The 24,118-nt window shown below is 43.8% G+C and overlaps 1 protein-coding gene across 1 annotated transcript in view; it reads left to right on the top strand.

Annotated features, from left to right (window-relative positions):
• LOC129824826 (radixin-like) overlaps positions 1 to 24,118 on the top strand; it is a 49,164-nt gene that overhangs the window by 22,813 nt on the left and 2,233 nt on the right. Inside the window, exons 4-14 of the mRNA XM_055884331.1 lie at positions 7,134 to 7,229; positions 10,147 to 10,269; positions 10,348 to 10,499; positions 10,927 to 11,010; positions 11,311 to 11,457; positions 15,964 to 16,060; positions 17,437 to 17,600; positions 18,565 to 18,695; positions 19,965 to 20,125; positions 23,528 to 23,620; positions 23,828 to 24,112. Of these exons, the coding sequence (XP_055740306.1) occupies positions 7,134 to 7,229; positions 10,147 to 10,269; positions 10,348 to 10,499; positions 10,927 to 11,010; positions 11,311 to 11,457; positions 15,964 to 16,060; positions 17,437 to 17,600; positions 18,565 to 18,695; positions 19,965 to 20,125; positions 23,528 to 23,620; positions 23,828 to 24,112 (1,533 nt within the window). The remainder of the gene's footprint in view (positions 1 to 7,133; positions 7,230 to 10,146; positions 10,270 to 10,347; positions 10,500 to 10,926; positions 11,011 to 11,310; positions 11,458 to 15,963; positions 16,061 to 17,436; positions 17,601 to 18,564; positions 18,696 to 19,964; positions 20,126 to 23,527; positions 23,621 to 23,827; positions 24,113 to 24,118) is intronic.

Below are 24,118 nucleotides of genomic sequence, written 5' to 3' on the forward strand. Positions count from 1 at the left end.
TCTGGAACAATTAGTTGGAACTTAACGTGAGTCAGCGGATGCAGTGAGTAATGCCGTTTCGGAATGGTTGCATTCCTCTCTCATCACAGGGCTTGGGCCCTCATAAACACTTGGAAGACTGACTGCAGTGAGAAGGGCAGGCGTGGCGGCATTTGCGGCCCTGTATCACTGTTACAATACAGAGTACGGGATTCTTAAAAGGGATTCTCAATCGTTTTTGTATCCTCGAGTTTTATATACATCCTTTTGATAATACTGCACATTTTTATTGATGATCTGCACCCCAAAGCTAAAAAATGAGAGATTCTTTAGACGTCCTCCTGCGTGAAATAATTCTAGGACCCAGGTAACCTAGGTCGTTAGGTAAGAACAGCTCACAGGTAATCTACAGTTTGAGCTTACTTGACTCAACTGCAAATGTTTGTTTTAGATATGTTCAATGATTGGCTGATTTTGAAGTGGCCTGGCAGTGAGTGGCACACCTAGTTTGTAACTCTTTGGTGCGGCCTCTACTCAAAACAAAAGCCTTTTAACTCTTGGAATGTTGATTAGTTCATTCCAGTACTCAGTGGGGATTAGCCCTTTCCCTTAAATACTGGTATTGTCCTCGATCAAAAATACTCTGATTTGATTAAATGCCGTTTCACCCATTTGTAGAGGGACATTTTCTGGCCTCAAAGGCCTCTCGTTGTACCAGAACTCCTGTAGCTTATCCCCCCCCTGGGAAAAGGAATCTTTCATTTAGAATCCCCCCCTTGTGTGGTTCCTGGATGCAAAAACACCATGAAAGGGTCTGTTTGTGTCCTGAAACCCTCAGGACTTTCATTCCAGGCGAGACAACACGGTCATAAACGCTCTCTCGTTTCAGGCCCGACCACTCGGTGCTCGTTGTTGTAATGCAGCCCCGTCAGGTTACCCGGACCCGTATTAGGTGGCGGCTAAGTAAGTGCGGGGGCGCTTGATTTAATTTTAACCTTGGCCACTGCTTATTGGATAGGAATGGGCTTGGCCTGAGTGCCTGCTGTGTGTGTTGTTGACTGAAACGGCTTCACCCAGGCAGCTAAGCACCTGATGATTGGGTGGGGAATTTAGCAGTAGCACAAGCAGAACAGGGCCTGGCGACTGGTGAGAGTTTTTCCATCCTAAATGCCCGGGTTATAGACTCTGTAACCCATATAGAATTTATAGGTAAGGTTTCCCAAACACCGATTTTAATCCTAGCCCCGAATTCAGAATCATTCTCAATTGGAGGCACTTTTTAGTCCAGGGGTAGGCTTATTTCGTGTCCAGAAAACCTACGGGTAGGTTTTGTCAGAATTGTGCACCATAGTCCATATACAGGGTATCATACGTATTCACCACCCTTGGATTTCTTAATGTTTATTGTGTTACAAAGTGGGATTAAAATGTATTTAATTGTCTTTTTTTTGTAAACGATCTACACAAAACACCATCAGTGGAGGATTTTTGGTTTGTTTTGATGAATGAAAAATCAAACACTAATATATTCACCCCTCTAAGTTGATGCATGTTACAAACACCTTTGTCAGCAATTTATAGCTGTGAGTCTTCTTGGGTAAGTCTCTAAGAGCTGAATACCTATTGACTCAACATTTCAGCTTTTAATTTTTTTATTAGTTAGCAAAAATTTTGAAAAGCATAATTCCACTTTGAGATTATGGGGTATTGTGTGTAGGCCAGTGACAAATCTCAATCAGTTGTAAATTCAGGCTGTATGCAAAATGTGGACAAAGTCAAGTGGTGTGAATAGTTTCTAAAGGCACTGTATGACTGCTCAGTAATAAAACAATCGAGACGTATTGTTTAAGACCATTCCTTCTGGTTGTCCCCGTGTGTGTGTGGAGGTTTATATGCCGGTCGGACACTAAAAAGAGACCATACGAAGCTCATAGAAGGAAATCTGAATGACGTGTCAGGAAACCGCGATCGAAAAGTTCAGATCACACACTATCTACTGTAGCTTTCACCTTGTCAGAAATCGCCCGCTGCGAATTTGACTATTTTCTGATTTGATTGGAACAACTGAGTATATATGTTGTTGTGGCTAGCTACTCACTGCCTTCATTCAGCGCGGATTTCATCTGCACTGACTAACTGCTTTTTCCATTACATCTCCTGTAGAGCAGGAGCCTGGTCCCACATTTGTTTGTGCTGTCTTTCCACCAACTCTTGCAAGGCTGCACAAACCGATCTGGGACCGTAGGGCCGGGTCTGGGAAAGATGTAATCCTATGAGGCCTGCCCAGATTAAGCCTAGTACCTGAGTATGCCATTAACGATCGTCGCTCCCGGCCATGCCGACATTAATGCCACTGGCCTCAAAGGTCTGTTTATACAAGATGCTGTACTCTGCTGGTGGTCATGCCGCATTGGTGGCACAATGTTGTTTATTTCATACAGATGACTCATTGTTTTTTTACGGTGTGAACGAATGCTGGTTTCGGTTGATTACTGTGCCGAATGTTATCTCATCTCTGAGAAAAAGAATGTGCGTTAGTGATAAAAGCCACTTCTGTGTTCCAAGATGTTCTCGATTGTGTACATTACTGCGTGACAGTTGTGTAAATTAGAGGGTTGAATACACCGAGGAAATATACAGTGCCTTCAAAGTATTCACACCCCTTGAATTTTCCACATTTTTGTTTTGTAACAGACTGAATTTAAAAAATGTATTCAATTGAGAGTTTGTGTTACTGTCCTACACACCATAATGTCAAAGTGGAATTATGTTTCTGGAAATGTTTACAAATTAATAAAAATAAAAAAATGAAAAGCTGAGATTGAATCACAAAGACCAGGGATGTTTTCCAGTGCCTCGCAAAGTAAGGGAAAGGGGGATACCTAGTCAGTTGTACAACTGAATGCATTCAACTGAAATGTGTTTTCCGCATTTAACCCAACCCCTCTGAATCAGAGAGGTGTGGGGGGTTGCCATAATCGACATCCTACGTCTTCGGAGCCCAGGGAACAGTGGGTTAACTGCCTTGCTCAGGGGCAGAACGTCAGATTTTTACCTTGTCAGCTCGCGGATTCAATCCAGCAACCTTTCGGTTACTGGCCCAATGCTTGAACCACGAGGCTAACTGCCGCCCCAAGGGGACCTATTGGTAGATGGATACAAATGTTAAATAGCAGACATTGAATATCCCCTTTGAGTATGCTGAAGTTATTAATGACACTTTGGATGGTGTATTAATACACCCAGTCACTACAAAGATACAAGTTTCCTTCCTAACTCAGTTGCCGGAGAGGAAGGAAACCGCTCAGGGAATTCAACATGAGGGCAATGGTGACTTTAAAACAGTTAGACTTTAATGGCTGGGATAGGAGAATTCAGGATGGATCAACAACATTGTAGTTAATTCTCAATACTAACCTAATTGGCAGAGTGAAAAGAAGGAAGTCTACAGAATACAAATATTCCAAAACATGCATCCTGTTTGCAACACGGCATTAAAGTAAAACTGCAAAAAATGTGACAAAGCAATTCACTTTTTGTCAACATAGTGTTATGTTTGGGGCACATCCAACACAACAAGACTGAGTACCACTCCATATTTTCAAGAATAGTTGTGGCTGCATCACATTATGAGCAATTATCCCTCAAAACAATTTGGTCACAGAGCAAATTTCAGGTCTGCTGAGCGCAAACTTGAACGTTGTGAAAATTCTGTGCAACTTCCGGCACGAGTTTACTGTGAACACGGAGGCTGTACCCGCTTTAAGTTTGTTTTAACAGTGGTCAAGTAGGCTACTGTGGCTATTTGATCATAATGTAGGCCTACCAGAGTGGCCTACCATCAAAAACAATGGAGACAATGCATCCCATAACATTTTAACATGGAAATAGCTGTTTTCTCATTCAGCCTACAGTAGAAGCCAATGTGTGGTGTTCAATGTAGGCCTACATGAGACTTTAGAAAAAGCATGCAGGGTTTGTGGTGCTGACCCCAATTAGTCTTCTAGTCGATTTTGTCGACCGAGATTTGTTTTAGTCGAGTAGTAATGTGTGTGTCTACACTACCGTTCAAAAGTTTGGGATCACTTAAATGTCCTTGTTTTTGAAAGAAAAGCGAATTCTTTTGTCCATATAAAATAAAATTGATCAGAAATACAGTGTAGACATTGTTAATGTTGTAAATGTCTATTACAGCTGATTTTAAAACCTTTTTTTTTTATATATATATAAAAAAATATCTACAGAGGCCCATTATCAGCAAACGTCACTCCTGTGTTCCAATGGCACGTTGTGTTAGCTAACACAAGTTAATCATTTTAAAAGGATAATTGATCATTAGAAGAGTTCCTCTGACCAGTGTCTGTGTTCCTTTGTCTATCTTACTCTTTTGTTTTTATTGGCCAGTCTGAGATGTGGCTTTTTCTTTGCAACTCTGCCTAGAAGGCCAGCATCCCAGAGTCGCCTCTTCACTGTTGACATTTTTTTCGGGTACTATTTAAGGAAGCTGCCAGTTGAGGACTTGTGAGGCGTCTGTTTCTCAAACTAAACACTAATGTACTTGTCCTCTTGCTCAGTTGTGCACCGGGGCCTCCCACTCCTCTTTCTATTCTGGTTAGGGACAGTTTGCACTGTTCTGTGAAGGGAGTAGTACACAGCGTTGTACGAGATCTTCAGTTTCTTGGCAATTTCGCATGGAGTAGCCTTAATTTCTCAGAACAAGAATAGACTGAAGAGTATCAGGAGAAAGTTATTTGTTTCCTGGCCATTTTGAGCATGTAATCAAACCCACATGCTGATGCTCCAGATAATCAACTAGTCTAAAGAAGGCCAGTTTTATTGCTTCTTTAATCAGAACAACAGTTTAAAGTTGTGATAACATAATTGCAAAAGGGTTTTCTAATGATCAATTAGCCTTTTAAAATTATACACTTCGATTAGCTAACACAACGTGCCATTGGACCACAGGAGTGATGGTTGCTGATAATGGGCCTCTGTACGTCTATGTAGATATTCCATAAAAAATCTGCCGTTTTCAGCTACAATTGTCATTTACAACAACAACGATGTCTACGCTGTATTTCTGATCAATTTGATGTTAATGGACAAAAAAAAGGTGATTTTCTTTCAAAAACAAGGGCATTTCTAAGTGATCCCAAACTTTTGAACGCTATTGTATTTAGTACCAGTCAAAAGTTTGGACCCACCTACTCATTCAAGGGTTTTTCTTTATTTTGACTATTTTCTTAATTGTAGAATAATAGTGAAGACATCCAAATTAATGAAATTACACATATGGAATCATGTAGTAACCAAAAAAGTTTTAAACAAATCAAAGTATATTTTATATTTGAGGTTCTTCAAATTGCCAACCCTTTGCCTTGATTACAGCTTTGCACACGCTTGGCATTCTCTCAACCAGCTTCACCAGGAGTGCTTTTCCAACAGTCCTAAAGGAGTTCCCACATATGCTGAGCACTTGTTGGCTGCTTTCCCTTCACTTTCTGGTCTGACTCATCCCAAACCATCTCCATTTAATTGAAGTTGGAAGATTGTGGGGGCCAGGTCATCTGATGCAGCACTCATCGCTCTCCTTTTTGGTAAAATAGCCCTTACACAGTCTGGATGTGTGTTGGGTCATTGTCCTTTTGAAAAACAAATGATATTCCAACTAAGTCCAAACCATATTAGATGGCTTATCGCTGCAGAATGCTGTGGTAGCCATGCTGGTCCTTGAATTCTAAGTAAATCACAGACGTCTTCACCAGCAAAGCACCCCCACACCATAACACCACCTCCTGCCATGCTTTACGGTGGGAACCACACATGACCAGATCATCCTTTCACCTACTCTGCGTCTCACAAAGACAGTGGTTGGAACCAAACATCTCAAATCTGGACTCATCAGACCAAAGGACAGATTTCCACCGGTCTAATTTCCATTGCTCGTGTTTCTTGGCCCAAGCAAGTCTCTTCTTATTGGTGTCCTTTAGCAGTGGTTTCTTTGCAACAATTCAACCATGAAGGTCTGCTTTGCGCGATCTCCTCTGAACAGTTGATGTGTCTGTTACTTGAATTCTGAAGCATTTATTTGGGCTGCAATCGGAGTCTGGTAACTCTAGTGAACTTATCCTCTGCAGCGGTAACTCTGGGTCTTCCTTTCCTGTGGTGGTCCTCATGAGAGCCAGTTTCATTATAGCACTTGATGGTTTTTGCAACTGCACTTTAAGAAACTTTTAAAGTTCTTGACATTTTCTTTATTGACTGACCTTCATGTCTTAAAGTATTGCTGGACTGTCATTTCTCTTTGCTTATTTGAGATGTTCTTGCCATAATATTGACCTTGTCTTTTACCAAATAGGGCTGGCTATATTCTGTATACCACCCCTACCTTGTCACACCACAACTGATTGGCTCAAACGCATTAAGAAGGAAAGAAATTCCACAAATTAATTTTAAAAAGGCACACCTGTTGATTGAAATGCATTCCAGGTGACTACCTCATGAAGCTGGTTTAGAGAATGCGAAGAATGTGCAAAGCTGTCATCAAGGCAAAGGGTGGCTACTTTGAAGAATCTCAAATATAAAATATATTTTGATTTGTTTAACACTCTTTTGGTTACTACATGATTCCATGTGTTATTTCATAGTTTTGTTGTCTTCTATTATTCAACATTGTAGAAAATAGTTCAAATAAAGAAAAACCCTGGAATGAGTAGGTGTCCACTTTTGACTGGTACTGTATGTAAATGAGATGTCTGTATTTCATTTTCAGAAATTTGCAAACATTTCAAAAAACATGTTTTCACTTTGTCATTATGGGATGTTGTGTGTAAATGGGTGAAAAAAAATTTCATCCATTTTGAATTCAGGCTGTAACACAACAAAATGTGTAATAAGTCAAGGGGTATGAATACTTTCTGAAGGCACTTATTGTATTCATTAATTTAGGCCAGAATCCTAACTTGATGCTGTGCACGTAACCACATTTTTCACAAAAAACTTTCATTGACATCGATACACGATTTTTAAATTCACACATTTCAAGGATTCTGCCCGTGTGGTATAACATTTTTTTGTGGCTTGTGTACAGTTGTCACAGTTTGTTTTTCTGACAGAGTTGATTTACTTGTATGTACTTTCTTTGCCGTCCACAGGTGGTAAAGACCATTGGCTTGAGGGAAGTCTGGTACTTTGGCCTTCAGTATATGGACGCCAAAGGATACCATACCTGGCTGAAGCTTGACAAAAAGGTAAGGTTAATGTAATCTAATAGTACCTTTTAACAAATATTTGTTTTTCTGCTCAGGAATTCTCAAACCTTTTCCCACTGTATTCATTCTTAAATCGCATATTTTTTTGCAATACCATTCTACAGTAAACAAAACCAAATGGGCCATACATTCTTTAGAGAGGCAGGTCAAATCACTCCACTATTTGCCTACCACTCACTCAGTCAATTAGTAGCCACTCACTCACTGCATTATGGGCACCCTCTCTCACTCCTACTTCCTGTGCAGACCAGTGGCTAATTGTAATCTCCCTTCATTTCAGTCCCTTTTTTCAGTTAATTGTCTTTTTTTTTAATGGGATTTTAGTTGTTATTATGCCCAAAAAAATGATGTGCCCCATGGCGCTCTGGTGAAACGTAGTGCACTAAATAGGGAATAGGGTGCCATTTGGGACGCAGACAAATCCAGTCCCCCTGAGGTTTTCATAATCAGCTGGTAGTGTGAACTCTCAGTGAACCACTAGATAAGATACTACTTCTCTGGGGGAGCAAGTGCTGTGTACCCAGTGCAGTATGTATCGACAGTATAGTTAAAGCACAACCACCTGTGTCCGTGGAATGGAGATGTGCCTGTTTTTGATTTGCAGAATTTCCAAATGCCTCAATGGTTCTCACCAGAGCTGTATATACAGTCGTGGCCAAAAGTTTTGAGAATGACACAAATATTAATTTTCACAATGTCTGCTGCCTCAGTGTCTTTAGATATTTTTGTCAGATGTTACTATGGAATACTGAAGTATAATTAGAAGCATTTCATAAGCGCCAAAGGCTTTTATTGACAATTACGTTAAGTAATTGTCAATAAATCAATATTTGCAGTGTTGACCCTTTTTTTTCAAGACTTCTGCAATTTGCCCTGGCATGCTGTCAATTAACTTCTGGGCCACATCCTGACTGATGGCAGCCAATTCTTGCATAATCAATGCTTTGAGTTTGTCAGAATTTGTGGTTTTTTCACCCGCCTCTTGAGGATTGACCACAAATTCTCAATGGGATTAAGGTCTGGGGAGTTTCCTGGCCATGGACCCAAAATATCAATGTTTTGTTCCCCGTGCCACTTTTGCCTTATGGCAAGGTGCTCCATCATGCTGGAAAAGGCATTGTTCGTCACAAAACTGTTCCTGGATGGTTGGGAGAAGTTGCTCTCGGAGGATGTGTTGGTACCATTCTTTATTCATGGCTGTGTTCTTAGGCAAAATTGTGAGTGAGCCCACTCCCTTGGCTGAGAAGCAACCCCACACATGAATGGTCTCAGGATGCTTTACCTCGTCTTCTCCGGACAAGCTTTTATCCGGATGCCCCAAACAATCGGAAAGGGGATTCATCAGAGAAAATTACTTAACCCCAGTCCTCAGCAGTCCAATCCCTGTACTTTTTGCAGAAAATCAGTCTGTCCCTGATGTTTTTCCTGGAGAGAAGTGTCTTCTTTTCTGCCCTTGACACCAGGCCATCCTCAAAGTCTTTGCCTCACTGTCCGTGCAGATGCACTCACACCTGCCTGCTGCCATTCCTGAGCAAGCTCTGTACTGGTGGTGCCCCGATCCCGCAGCTGAATCAACTTCAGGAGACGGTCCTGGCGCTTGCTGGACTTTCTTGGGTGCCCTGAAGCCTTCTTCACAACAATTGAACCTCTCTCCTTGAAGTTCTTGATGATCTGATAAATGGTTGATTTAGGTGCAATCTTACTGGCAGCAATGTCCTTGCCTGTGAAGCCCTTTTTGTGCAAAGCAATGATGATGGCACATGTTTCCTTGGTTGACAGAGGAAGAACAATGATTCCAAGCACCACCCTCCTTTTGAAGCTTCCAGTCTGTAATTCAAACTCAATCAGCATGACAGAGTGATCTCCAGCCTTGTCCTCATCAACACTCACACCTGTGTTAACGAGAGAATCACTGACATGTCAGCTGGTCCTTTAGTGGCAGGGCTGAAATGCAGTGGAAATGTTTTTTGGGGATTCAGTTCATTTGCATGGCAAATTCATCTGATTACTCTTCATAACATTCTGGAGTATATGCAAATTGCCATCATACAAACTGAGGCAGCAGACTTTGAAAATTAATATTTGTGTAATTCTCAACTTTTGGCCATGACTGTAGACACGTACAGGTATGCACTGTATATAATGGCTGTGGTTATTACGTCATGGAGGTCACATAAACCCACCAACTTCACCTTACTTGCAGTGTTTGGGTTGGGCTGGTTGCTATTGCGTGGCTAATAAACTGTTTATTCTTGCAGTATTAACAATGTGAGGAAGCTAGACTATTAGCATGAGTGTAGACTTAGTGATGTAAGGGTAGTATAGTGACTTTACTTAGTTTACAGCGAAAGGTGTTAGGCCGGTTGTGGTTTCACTAGGACGTTTGAAGTAGAATATTATAATGTACTAACAACCCAGTGGTCCATACCTATAAATAAGGGAGATAGAGGCCAGTTGGAGTGCAGTGAGATAGCTGTGTGCTGACTCTGCGCAGGTCTACTATACAGTAGCTCTTTCAGCACACATTCCCCCGCCACATTTGCTTCCCATTCGCCTCAAGACATTTTGGTTCCTGTTTTGGAGCGAACACAGAGGAAGAGGCCAAAGTCAGTAAATAAACCCGTTTAATAAATCAGCCCATGCATTTTATACATCCTCTTTTACAGAGGAATATGACAGTGCATTTTTTTTTTTTTATGCAGCACTGTGCATCCAAGACAATTGTACTCCTCGGGTACAATAATGTTTATCCATTATCCAATCCAATCATCCGTTCCTACTCGTGAAACTGGTAACCCAAAGGGCACCCTATTTCACTAAAACCATGTGAAAACGTGTTTTTGGAACACTTCACGTGCACTATTTTGAATGAATGAATCCTCTCTCTCCAACCCAGGTGTCGTCCCAGGACGTGAAGAAGGAGAACCCGCTGCAGTTCAAGTTCCGCGCCAAGTTCTTCCCCGAGGACGTCTCTGAGGAGCTGATCCAGGACATCACCCAGAAGCTGTTTTTCATGCAGGTAACACACGCGCGCACCCAGGCGCACACAGGCACACGAGCACACACGTACACATGTATGTTTTTTTTGTGTGTCCAGGTGAAGGAGGGCATCCTGAGCGACGAGGTCTACTGCCCCCCAGAGACGGCCGTGCTGCTGGCCTCCTACTCCGTCCAGGCCAAGTTCGGAGACTTCACCCGGGACCTCCACCGGCCCGGCTACCTCACCTCAGACCACCTGCTGCCCCAGCGGTAAGCGCCGGTCCACTCCCAGTCCCTATGGGCCCTGCTCAAAAGTAGTGCACTACATGGGGAATATGGTGCCATTTAGGAAACAACCAAGAGCTTTTTTCTAATAGCTACACTAGCATGAAGCACTCGACTTTCTTCATATGCAGCAATGTATTGGGGCCATGCATTCTAAGTGGTATGCTAGTATAGACATTGGAACTTAACCAGGAGTCCAGACAGCAGACAATAGCTTACAGTATTGCTGTGATTGACAGGATCAAGATCACGTTTTGTGTTCGCATAGACCACAAGAAATCCATGCCGTGACAAATCCAATATTGATCATAACATCAGTACTCTTTCTTCATTGTACCTCCTCTCTGTTTGCCCCTTTCTATTCGTCCTCTATTCTTCCTTTCTGCCCTCCCTCATTCTCTCCCTCTCCCAGCGTTCTGGAGCAGCATAAGTTGTCCAGGGAGCAGTGGGAGGAGAGGATCCAGGTGTGGCACGAGGAACACCGTGGAATGCTCAAGTGAGTTCCTCTCTGTGTTGGTTTGTACGAGTCTGTATGTTGGTTTCCCTGTCATAATAAAACAGGTTCCCCTGATTTTGCTCTACTTCAGATGGCAATCATTTTAGTTTTTATTAATATTAATTTATGAAGATGCCTATTAGTTGATCAGGTCTTATCTTCCTGGGTTCATTCATACACAAACATACGATGCAATACAATAATACAAAACACCACCTTACACAAGGACACAATAATAAAAAAATGATCAAATCCCTAATCTCAAACCATTGCTTTATTCCTCCATGTCTGATCCTGCAGAGAGGATGCCATGCTGGAGTACCTGAAGATCGCCCAGGACCTGGAGATGTACGGCGTCAACTACTTTGACATCAAAAACAAGAAGGGGACCGAGCTGTGGCTGGGTGTGGACGCCCTTGGACTCAACATCTACGAGAAGGAAGACAAGTAAGAAATAGCCTTCAGGGTTGTGTTCAGTAGGTCACACTGTAGCAAAAAAAAACATTTAGCAATTAACACTTTTAAATGAGCATTTCTTATTGGACAAGTCCAGATAATTCCCTCCCTGTTTGTCTGTTTCAAAACATTTTCTCCCTACTGGACACCACCCAGGTTCCCTCACTGAACTGAGCACTAGTGCAGTGTTTCTCAATCCTAGTCCTGGGGACCCAAAAGGCTGCACATTTTAGTTTTTCCTCTAGCAGTAACACACTTATTCAAATACACAAAGGTTTGATGATGAGTTGATTACTTGAATCAAGTGTGTTAGTGCTGGGGCAAAAACCAAAATGCATCCCTTTGGGTGTCCAGGATGAGGATTGAGACTGCAGAGAGGGTCAAGTCATGCAAAACTGTGTTCAAATAGTATTTGATTGCTGCTGCCTGGGGGTGCCACTGACACTTATCCATGACTTCCATTGAGCCAGGCAAGCGCAATCAAACACAGCTAAAGATTTAAAATACTACTTGAGCCCAGGTTTAAAGTCATGTAGTCCGTCTACCCATTCTTCTTCTGCTTGACAACGATACCGGGTTGTTTTCCGGCCTTCGCTACAGTTCTGTTCCAGACATTGTAGCCTCATTCCAATGGACTTCCGTCCAGGTGAACCCACGTCTTTAGTTAATCAGTACCAACGAAGAACATTCTCACCACAGCGTTTTTCCTTTCAACTGTCTCTCTCCTTTCTGATGAGATTTTACTGGTCCGTCGTACCCAAGGTTGTTATGCGAGTCTGCGCGCCACCAAATACTTTGCGAAAGCTCAAAATAAAGATACAGATTTGATCAGATCCCTCACGCGATACAAGCGGTAACTGTATAATTATTTGGTAAGTACTTGTTCCCGGTCAGGGACATTAAGACGTAATATAAGTATTCCCTATATAGTCGACAGCCCTGCGGTCACTGACCCTCTGGCAGCAACACTGGCTGAGTGACATCAGACCCGGGTTCAAATAGTTGTTTCCTTTCAAGATGGGCTGGGTTTGCAGTTGACACTTTTGGGACTACTCTGTTGGCTCCATCGGGCCAGACAAACGCAATTAAGCACAGCAAAGTAGATAATGAAATACTATTTGAATCAATGTCTGGCAGCAGTGTTGCTGCCAGACCCAACCTATTGCTGGGTTGTGTTGTTGACAACGGCCGTTGCTCCCTTAGAGCTCCATGCCCTGTTTGAATTCTCCATGCCAAAAGTCTATTCAAAGCAGCGTGAATACGGCTCCTTGGGCGGTTAATGAGAAAATGTATCGACTCAGCCGTCCCCCCCAGGGAACTCTGTCTGACCGACATTTGGTAGTGCTTTAACTCTAACTTGACTGTGTCTTTTGGGGATTTCCCGTTGTCTTACTCTACCCACATTTATTGTGGTTTGTGTCCAAATGCGTAGCTCTGAATCCACACAAAGCACAAATGGATAGATGTGTGAGTGTTTATTTACGACCACAATTATTTATGACCACAATTAAAGTGAATCTAACACTCTTATTTAAACTTGAGTGTAGTGTAGTCTGATACCTGTAAATCTGGTGAAGCAAGTAGAAAATGGGACGAGAGAGACACAAACACAGGGCTATGTGTCTGTGTAAGGCTCTGAGTGTCCTTGAATATGTGTTTGTGTTTGTGCAATCTGGGGCTCGGCAACAGAAATGACTCTCTGCTGCAGTGCACGCTGCTGTAACCATGGTGACACCTACTGGTTTTTCAAGCTGTGCGGGACTTAAGAATGTCAGGCTGACCTAGAGTGCATGCCCCTCAATGGAGGCGGCAGGCTACAGACAATACATAGCACTACTACTGCCAAGGCCTCTGAGACACACAGAGTGCATAGTGTAGACTCCTTAGACCATGCTGAGACACACACACACACACACACACACACAAACATACACTAGCACACCATTGATCCTTTATATGTCAGATATGGCCATCATGCCAACGTTTTACTCCTTAGGCCATTTGTCAAGCAAACGCACACACCCTCATTCAGTATAAGACATATAGCTAGCTATCAGGACAGGGTTCCATTTTGCCCCTATACCAGAAAGGAGGGTATTTGATGTGTATGGTGTCCTATATTGTCCCTGATTGCTGAATAAATCCATCCAAATACATGTTGACGTTTCTATGAGATTCTACATAACCCAGAACACACCATGTACAGTTGAAGTTTGGTAGCATTGCCTTTGTTTAACTTGGGTCAAACATTTTGGGTAGCCTTCCACAAGCTTCCCACAATAAGTTGGGTGAATTTTGGCCCATTCCTCCTGACAGAGCTGGTGTAACTGAGTCGGGTTTGTAGGCCTCCTTGCTCGCACACGCCTTTTTCTGTTCTGCCCACAAATGTTCCATAGGATTGAGGTCAGGGCTTTGTGATGGCCACTCCAATACCTTGACTTTGTTGTCCGTAAGCCATTTTGCCACAACTTTGTAAGTATGCTTGGGGTCATTGTCCATTTGGAAGACCCATTTGCGACCAAGCTTTAACTTCCTGACGTCTTGATGTTGCTTCAATATATCCACATAATTTCTTTCCTGATCTATTTTGTGAAGTGCACCAGTCCTTCCTGCAGCAAAGCACCCCCACAACATGATGCTGGCACCCCGTGCTTCACGGTTGGGTTGGTGTTCTTCGGCTTGCAAGCCTCCCCCTTTTTCATCCTAATGATGGTCATTATGGCCAAACAGTTCTATTTTTGTTCCATCAGACCAGAGGACATTTCTCCAAAAAGTACAATCTTTGTCCCCATGTGCAGTTGCAAACCGTAGTCTGGCTTTTTTAATGGTGGTTTTGGAGCGGTGGCTTCTTCCTTGCTGAGGGGCCTTTCAGGTTATGTCGATATAGGACTCGTTTTACTGTGGATATAGATACTTTTGTACCCGTTTCCTCCAGCATCTTCACAAGGTCCTTTGCTGTTGTTCTGGGATTGATTTGCACTTTTCTCACCAAAGTACGTTCATCTCTAGGAGACAGAACGCGTTCCTGAAAAGTGTTCCTGAGCGGTATGACGGTCCCATGGTGTTTATACTTGCATACTATTGTTTGTACAGATGAACGTCGTACCTTCAGGCGTTTGGAAATTGCTCCCAATGATGAACCAGACTTGTGGAGGTCTACAATTCTTTTTCTGAGATCTTGGCTGATTTCTTTTGAATTTCCCATGATGTCAAGCAAAGAGGCACTGAGTTTGAAGGTAGGCTTTGAAATACGTCCACAGGTACACCTCCATTTGACTCAAATTATGTCAATTAGCCTATCAGAAGCTTCTAAAGTCATGACATAATTTTCTGGATTTTTCCAAGCTGTTTAAAGGCACAGTCAACTTAGTGTATGTGAACTTCTGACCCACTGGAATTGTGATACAGTGAATTATAAATTAAACAATCTGTCTGTAAACAATTGTTGGAAAAATTACTTGTGTCATGCACAAAGTAGATGTCCTAACCGACTTGCCAAAACTATAGTTTGTTAACAAGAAATTTGTGGATTGGTTGAAAAACTAGTTTTAATGACTCCAACCTAAGTGTATGCTAACTTCCGACTTCAACTGTAAGTCAAATCTTTAGAACGGGCTTAGAGCCTTTGACCGTAGCAATTTGACTGGTAAAATCATCATTTTTCTATGAAACACACCTCTGGATAAGTCATTGGGAGATGTTTCCTTATACAGCACCTAACCTTTCATTTAGAGATGACTCTAAATAAGAGTCCTTTACATTCCTCATGTGTATGTCAGCACGGGTCTGTAATTGATTGAAATACCAATTCAGGCAGCAGCAGGGTTTCCAGTGTGTCACTGTAAGGCAGTTCAGACAACATTCTCCGTATGGCCTACTGTATGTGTGTGTATTTTATATTTATCCGATGCTATTATCCAGAGTGACTTACAGTAAGTGGTGAGGGTATACATTTTCATACTGGTCCCATGTGGGAATCGAACCCGCAATTCTGGCATCGCAAGCACCATTCTCTACCAACTCAGCCACACGGGACCAAGTACAGAACCAGTCAATGTTTCTTTCTCCGGCACACAATGGACGAGCCCCGCCCGAAATTCCTCACACCTAGCCCGATTGAGGCAGAGGCCAACATGTACAATGCAGTAGTACGCACAGTCCTGCCTCAGACATGTACATGGAATGAATCCTATCCTATTTGAACTTGTTTCCTACAACAGATCCCATGCGGTGTCCCTAATGGCAACATGTTCCCTATATATTGCATCGCCTATAAGGAATATGGTGCCATTTGAGACAGCCCCAGTGTTTCCACTAACATTCAAATAATTTGGCTTCGGTTGGTTTCAATTAAAATATTTGGCTACCAATACCCTGGATTTTGATCTGGGATATAATCTGTAATACATCTACAGAAAATGAACTGTAATGTTCACTATTAAGCCATGTAAAAACATGTACAATACTAACACTGGTTTGCCTCATTTCCCGCATCAGACTGACCCCGAAGATTGGCTTCCCCTGGAGCGAGATCAGAAACATCTCCTTCAACGACAAGAAGTTCATCATCAAGCCCATTGACAAGAAGGCCCCGGTGAGTTAGGCCTCAACGCTATAGATTCACACAAATAAGGCCATGCCAGGCTAAGCCCGACTGTACCGGGCTAGCCTGGTTACGCATCCCAGCATAGTTTCTGGAACTCTGCTGGAAAGGACAATGTGAAAAGAAAATAGCCACGCCAACACCGTACAGTGTGAATCAAGCATCGGACACAGGTCTCCCATGACGCAGGATCACAACACTGTTTTGGGGATCGATACTATACACCGAATCACACGCCACATTTAACATCACAATGAAAACAATCTGAAAGCCTTAGCAAACAGCGGCAGCAGATGTCACCGATGGACCAATATAAAACCCAGTTATCCTCGTCCCAGGTCTGTTTGTGCTGTATAGCCAACTTCTGTGGTCGGTGTTATGAAAAACAAAAGTTGGCTATACAGGATAACTGGGTTTTATATTGGTCCGTCGTGACATCTGCTGCAGCTGTTTGCTAAGGCTTTCAGATTGTTTTCATTGTGATGTTAAATGTGGCGTGTGATTTGGTGAATCGTATCAATAGTCAAAACGGTGTTGTTGTGATCCTGCGTCATGGAGACCTGTGTCCGACGCTACAGGGAGATGCTTTACTTTGCATTTACTGTAGGTAAAGTTAGTGTGTGTGTGTGTGTTGACTACCTCACCTCCCGTGTTCCCAGCTCGGCCTGCTTGCATCCTCTCTCTCCTCTCCTGCTCTGTTTCCATGGGGCTATCCTCAATCCTATCTCCCATTGTCAACGGAACCCTGGCTCCAGCCCCTGCTTGCACACACAGGGAGAAACACAGACACACAAAAGTCGGCGAGAACACACGTGCGCACACACATACACGTGCACAAAGACCCCGAGTGCTCTTCTAATGTTCATCAAGCCTCTACGCTCAACAGACCTCTTCTGCTCAAGCCAGTATTTGTGTGTGTGTGTGTGTGTGTGTGTGTGTGTGTGTGTGTGTGAGCATGCATGTGTATGTGGTCCGGCTAACTGGTCAGTAATCGCATATGGGCAGTGTCTCCTTCAACTGAAAGGTTAAGTCATTCCTAGTGCTTCCTTCAGCTGCCATTTCCACTTTCCATCCAAAGCAAATGGTCGCTGTGCGCGTTGTCACGCAGAGGTGTAAGACTCGAGCACAGAAGACATGCTGTCTGCAAAACTGTTTTGTCTGACCTGAGTTGTTCTTTGCTCCACCCTACTCCACCTCTTTTCCCCCACATCTCCCTGTTTCGCACCTCTGTCTCTCTCTCTCTCTCTCCGACAAATCTCCCCCACCACCTTTTTATTTCTGCCCCCCCCCCCCCCCCCCTCTGTCTCGTGGTCTCTCTCGCCCACTCTCATCCTCCCTCTCTCTCTCTCGCGCTCTCCTTCTCTCAGGACTTTGTGTTCTACGCCCCTCGCCTGCGCATCAACAAGCGCATCCTGCAGCTGTGCATGGGCAACCACGAGCTGTACATGCGCCGCCGCAAGCCAGACACCATCGAGGTGCAGCAGATGAAGGCCCAGGCCAGCGAGGAGAAACACCAGAAACAGTTGGAGAGGTGTGTGTGTGTGAGAGTTTAGAATAGGGATGGTCAACACTCCTAGAGAACAACTGGATATGCATGCTTTTGCTCCATCCCTACCCAAACACCTGATCAGAATCAGAATATCACTCACAAAAAGAGATCTATTGTATCACAATTGTATTGGTCACATACGCAGGGTTAGCAGATGTTATTATGAGAGTTGTCCGGAGGAGCTAATATATGCCGTTATTCATATCCTAGAATGAATCTCTTGCTCTAAAGCTTAGCATGCTCCTCATTACAGCAAGACGTGCTCAGCACCTTTTTGTAGGCCTCGCAGGTACTTGAAGTACCGCGGCGCTGGGTGCGGATGCTTCAATAGCATGACCTCATTCTGTGAGTGAAGCAACGTTGAGACAAGGTTGTGGCACCTGGCTAGTGTTATCTGGACAGTATCGCCTCTGCACAGCTGTTCAAGCAACATGATGTAACGGCCATTCGTGACGCTGTACACGGCCGAGGTTTGCCACATACAAAATCGCCTGTAGGACTTTCCCGACACTGCCAACCCCACACAATACAAGGGAAAGGGGGATTATCGGTTGGAGAATGTTCCTTGTGTTTTTGGTCTAGATTGTTATCCATTACAATGTAATGTACATGTGTACACTAGAGGTATACAGGCTGCATTGTATGATGAAAGTGAACCACCTTATTTAAAATCACAGTACAAACTACAAAGGGTATGTGTAGAGTGACAGTTTATGTCTGCTACACTGTGCACCCGAAATGTGTTTGCTTGCTTTTGTGTGTGGGCGTGCGTGCCCATGTGCATGTGATTGTGTGTACGACGTGTGTGTGTGTGTGTTTCTACTCAATGTGTTTTAAAATCAGCGTGTGCCCTCACACACCTTGAAGAGGGGCCAGTTTAATAGTTTATTAGCCAGCACACGTCATCCCTTCTTTGTGTCTCACACTGGGCCTCCCTTATCTGCAGGGCCCAGCTGGAGAACGAGAAGAAGAAGAGGGAGGCCATCGAGTTAGAGAAGGAGCAGATGGAGAGAGAGAAGCAGGAGCTAATGATGAGGCTCTACCAGTTTGAGGAGAAGACCAAGAAGGCAGAGAAAGGTAGGACTGGGGAAAATAGGGTCTGACTGGGAGGTCACTAGGGTCACCCAGAGCACATTTATCAGGAGGGAGTGTGTGTGTACCTGTAGAATTTGTGTTGGTGTGCATTCATACTTTGTGCGTGCATAATTTTTATGCTACATAAAAAAAGAGCGCCTAAAACAGTAATGATATTTGAGAAAATGGCTCTCAGTTGACGACAATTTGTATTTCAACAGTTTTACTACTGTGGATGTTTCAATTCAGAGGTAATAAACCGGTGGCCTTGTGCTATGTGTGACTTTGTCACTGTGGACCTTTTACAGGGTTAGATATCAGCAATCGGGCTGATAAGGCATTTCTCATCGACCTTTGTTTGTAACCCTCTGTTCAGTGTTCATCGCCATTGTCTTTACCATATAGTGCGGTCTCTCGGATTTACGTGGCACACAGGATTAGGATTTCCATCAATATAGCTGTGGAAATATATTTACAAATATACCATGGAAGTAGAGCAGCCGTGTAACTACAGTAAGTGCCGGATGGTTTGATAGTAGTGCGTTTAGCAATCGTACGTTTGCAGTATTTTGTACTTCGTTTTGAGGGCCTGCTTCAGAGGTCAGTCTTTTGTCCTTTTTTGCAGGCTATTTTTTTTTTAACAGCAGTTTGCAGTACTGGAAATGTAGTGTAATTTGGAGGTTTCTGCAGGGCAGAATTTTCACTTGGTCATTAGTCTATCACCCTCAAATTCAAATCTGAACAACTGCTTTTTTCCCCCCATTCTTCCCCTCTAATCAGGAACTGTGTTGGACCTGGGACACCAAGTGGGTGCAATTCATGATCAGGTAGAACAGAAACAGCAGTACTTAGGACCTTGTAGGGTAAGATTTAAAAAAACCCTGGTGTGTCAGTTAGTAATCCAGGGAGCTGTTTAGCATTACACAGAGAGAATTGTAGAGAGTTGTTAGGAAACTCATGTTTGCTACATGTGTTTGTCTTGTTCTGTATGTTTCTCGGTGTCGCTATGTAGTGTGCATCTGTGTGCCTCGCACTCTATGTATATTTGGTTATAAATACCTCTGTCTCAGAGGTGTATCTGTCTATTCCGGTCAGTGTCACTCGTATTTCTTTGAGGCTCTCTCTCTGTCTGACCTGCATGAGTAGCACGTGTGTTTGGGTGCTTTCCAGGTCTTCTTTATTGCCCCTAATAGCGTAACACGTTGCAGAAATATAAAATATCACAACGCACGTGTGTCATTGTGTGTGTATCTCACCGCTCTGTCTCTCCAGACCTGCAGGAGCAGATGCAACGTGCCATGCAGCTGGAGGTGGAGAGGAGGAAGGCGGAGGACGAGGCTGCCCGCCTGGAGGCTGAGCGTCAGGCCGCCCTGCTGGCCAAGGAGGAGCTGGCCCGTCACGCCCAGGACCAGATGCACAACCAGGAGCAGCTGGTGAGAACCAACCGACAACCATGTTACAAACGTGTCACGACCCCCTTATAACCTCGCTACGCTGTCCTTTAACACTACCATGTCACAGCCAATTGAAACCCAACTTATAACCCTACTATACTGTACGTGCTGAAATGGACTTATGCATCTATATGTGACTGACCAGAGTTCGAACTCTGGTCTTCTCCTGCACGCCGCAAGACTGTTAGCCCACTGAGCTAAAGCCTAGGCACCATCTCTTTAACATATACAACTCTGAACTACACCTCACTGCAGCGAATTGTGTCGAGCTGAAATAACCTCTGTTCAGTACTGAAGAGCAAGCAAAACCTGTACCAGACTGCTCCTTAAAGACACCGTAGTAATGTCCTTCACCACCGTATAACTGGACCGCGTCCCATTATGCCAGACAGTGCCCACCCTGCTCTGCACCAGACCACCCACAGGGTCACTATAACAGGCCTGACAGTAAACCTGTAGACCAGTGTGCTCTCACTAGGCGATTGACAGTGGAACACTGAGTCTGTTTTTATAGGGGGCAAGTTGGACAACATGGAAAACGCTGCACACTGCTGCTCATGCACCCAGGTGATATGGTTTGAACAACGTTTCGACCCTCAGGTCTTTATCAGGCAACAGCCACACGTTGGACAACAGCCACTCTGAACAAACCCCATAACAGAGCCCTTTGTCATGATAAACAGATATGCACCAGATAAATACACGATGAGTAACGGTAACTTGGCTATATACACGGGGGGTGGCAGTACTGAGTCGATGTGTGGGGGTACGAGGTAGTTGAGGTAGATTTGTGCATATAGGTAGGGATAAAGTGACTAGGCAACAGGATGGATAATAAACAGTAATGTAGGCTACAGTGTTTTAATAAATACAACATTTGAAACAATCAAAAGTATTTATAAAGCCATTTTCCCATCAGCAGATGTCACCAAGTGCTTATACAGAAACCCAGCCTAAAACCCCAAAGAGCAAACAATGAATATGTAGATGCTAGGATTTATCCGTCTTTCGGATGGGACGTTAAACGGGTGTCCTGACTCTGAGGTCATTAAAGATCCCATGGCACTTATCGTAAGAGTAGGGGTGTTAACCCCGGTGTCCTGGCTAAATTCCCAATCTGGCCCTCAAACCATCATGGTCACCTAATAATCCCCAGTTTACAATTGGCTCATTCATCCCCCTCCTCTCCCCTGTAACTATTCCCCAGGTCGTTGCTGCAAATGAGAACGTGTTCTCAGTCAACTTACCTGGTAAAATAACGGTAAAATAAAATAAAATAAATAAAAATAAATTTGCTCTGATAGGGCTTTCCTCAAACATGTAATGCATCGTCATGACCCCTTAGGCCCTACTAGTATGCACATTATCATGTGTTTTTCTCAATCTCCTCAGCTTTAATTACGGTAGGTACAGTGGAAGCTCCAGTGATTAAGCACCAGTCTAGCTTAGCAACCTGTTTGAGTGTTTTCAATGGAGGCTGTGTTGGGCCTTTTTCAACCAGCCACCAATTTTACAGCTGAGCACACTTCAGAGGTTTTTTTATGGTCAAAACATCCACACTGTGTGTGTCGTGCTTTTGTGCTGGGCTTTGTGTGTGTGCAGTATTTACAATCCTAGACTTCACACACACACACACACACACACACACACACACACACACACACACACACACACACACTGCAAACAATAGATGCAGGTTACTCAGAACCCTTTACAATGGAGTGTGATGTTCTGTTTTCTCTTTTCAAAATAGGTTGAATGGCTATTTTTACCCTGTAGGCACCTTCAATTTACCATGGGTGAGACATTACACAGGAAATGAGAATGATCTGCCTCCAACCAAATCGAAATTTAAGTTTTGGTTTTGTATTTCTTGGTCCTGAGCAGTTGAAAATCAAACAATACATGTGTAAACACCAAACCTTTTTCATTTTCAACTTATTTGAGAAGAAATTCTGAATAGTGCAAGGGTGCCAATATATTTGACCATAACTGTAGGTCTCTCCACTCTGGTGCACCCAATGTTTACTGCACTGATACAAATGACTGCTCATTGGTTGAAAACAATGTAATAATAAGAAGATTGTGGGAGCTGTACTGTTAGATTTCAGTGCAGCTTTTGATATTATTGACCATAACCTGTTGTTGAGAACTTGTAGTTTTTCAACCTCTGCCATTTTGTGGATTTAGAGCTATATCTCTAATAGAACTGAGGGTTTTCTTTAATGGAAGCTTCTCTAATGTCAAACATGTAAAGTGTGGTGTACCACAGGGCAGCTCTCTAGGCCCTCTACTCTTTTCTGTTTTTACCAATGACCTACCACTGGCATTAAACAAAGCATGTGTGTCCATGTATGCTGATGATTCAGCCATATACACATCAGCAAGCAGATGTTGTAACTTTTTTTTGAGTTACAGTATGTTTTGGAATAGGTTGGCCAGTAATAAACTGGTCCTGAACATCTCTAAAACTAAGAACATTGTATTTCGTACAAATCATTCCGTAAGTTCTAGAAGTCAGCTGAATCTATTAATGAATGGTGTGGCTGTTGATTAAGTTGAGGAGACTAAATTTCTAGGTGTTACCTTAGATTGTAAACTGTCATGGTCAAAACATATAGATTCAATGGTTCTTAAGATGGAGAAAGGTCTATCCATAATAAAGAGACGCTCTGCTTTTTTGACACCGTACGCCACAAAGCAAGTTCTCACAGTTCCCAAGAGTTGAGGAAAGACTGACCGCTTCACTTCTTGTTTTGATAAGAAGCATTGTGTTTGAAATTCCAAATTGTTCGCATAGTCAACTTACACACAGCACTGCCACACACACTTACCCCACCGGACATGCCACCAGGGGTCTTGTCACAGTCCCCAGGTCCAGAACAAATTCAAGGAAACGTACAGTATTATACAGCACCATGAATGCATGGAACTCCCTTCCATCTTATATAGTGCAAGTGAACAGCAAACCTGGTTTCAAAAAACAAGGCAACATCTCACTGCACAACGCCTTAGCCCCAGCACATTTTGAGATAGACTGGCCTACTCACTCTACTGCAACACAGTACTCGCAGCTTCTCTTTTCTCTCCTCTGGAAGGTGACTTATACATTCCCCACACAGTGTCCATCCATCTCTGTCCTACTATTCACCTTTTACTCCAAATGTCTAGCCCTTCCTAAAACGTGTAGTCCTCCTCCACACTCTCCTACACCCCTCTTTCTCTCCATCCCCTCCCACAGACCTGTAGTCCTTTGTCTACTGTATCCTGACTGTCTGTGGCCTGTAGCCCTCCTCCTCCTCCGTCGTCCTCCTTCTCTCTCCCAGATGTTTAAGTCCTCTCCTCTCTCCCTCCTCTCCTCTCTTCTGTTCTCTCCATCAGGCCGCGGAGCTGGCCGAGCACACGGCTAAGATCGCCCTGCTGGAGGAGGCCAAGAGACGCAAGGAGGAAGAGGCCGACACATGGCAGCACAGGGTGAGTCGCCCACACACACGTGAACAAACGCATGCGCACCTATGTATGCACCCACAAGCACGCACAATTGGATGTGCAAACACGCTCGCAGGTGCCACCATACACACACACACACACACACAGTCACTTAATATTGAAGGTTGCATTGTAATGTGGGGCATTCTAGGGTGTTCTGTATTAATAACTTCTGTGACCACCTTCCCGCAGGCCCAGGAGGCCCAGGAAGACCTGCTGAAGACCAAGGAGGAGCTGCACATGGTGATGACGGCTCCTCCTCCGCCGCCCCCTCCCCCCATGTTTGTGGAGGTGCCCATGTTCGTGGACAACCACGAGGTGACGACTCCGGCGGAGGAGCAGAACGACCACGACAGCGAAGAGAACAACAGCACATACAGCGCCGACCTGCAGAACGAGGGCTTCCACGACCACCGCCTGGAGGAGGAGCGTCTCACTGAGACCGAGAAGAATGAGCGTGTGCAGAAACAGCTTATGGTAAGA

This window comes from Salvelinus fontinalis, chromosome 27, assembly GCF_029448725.1.
Source record: "Salvelinus fontinalis isolate EN_2023a chromosome 27, ASM2944872v1, whole genome shotgun sequence".
Classification (NCBI taxonomy): domain Eukaryota; kingdom Metazoa; phylum Chordata; class Actinopteri; order Salmoniformes; family Salmonidae; genus Salvelinus; species Salvelinus fontinalis.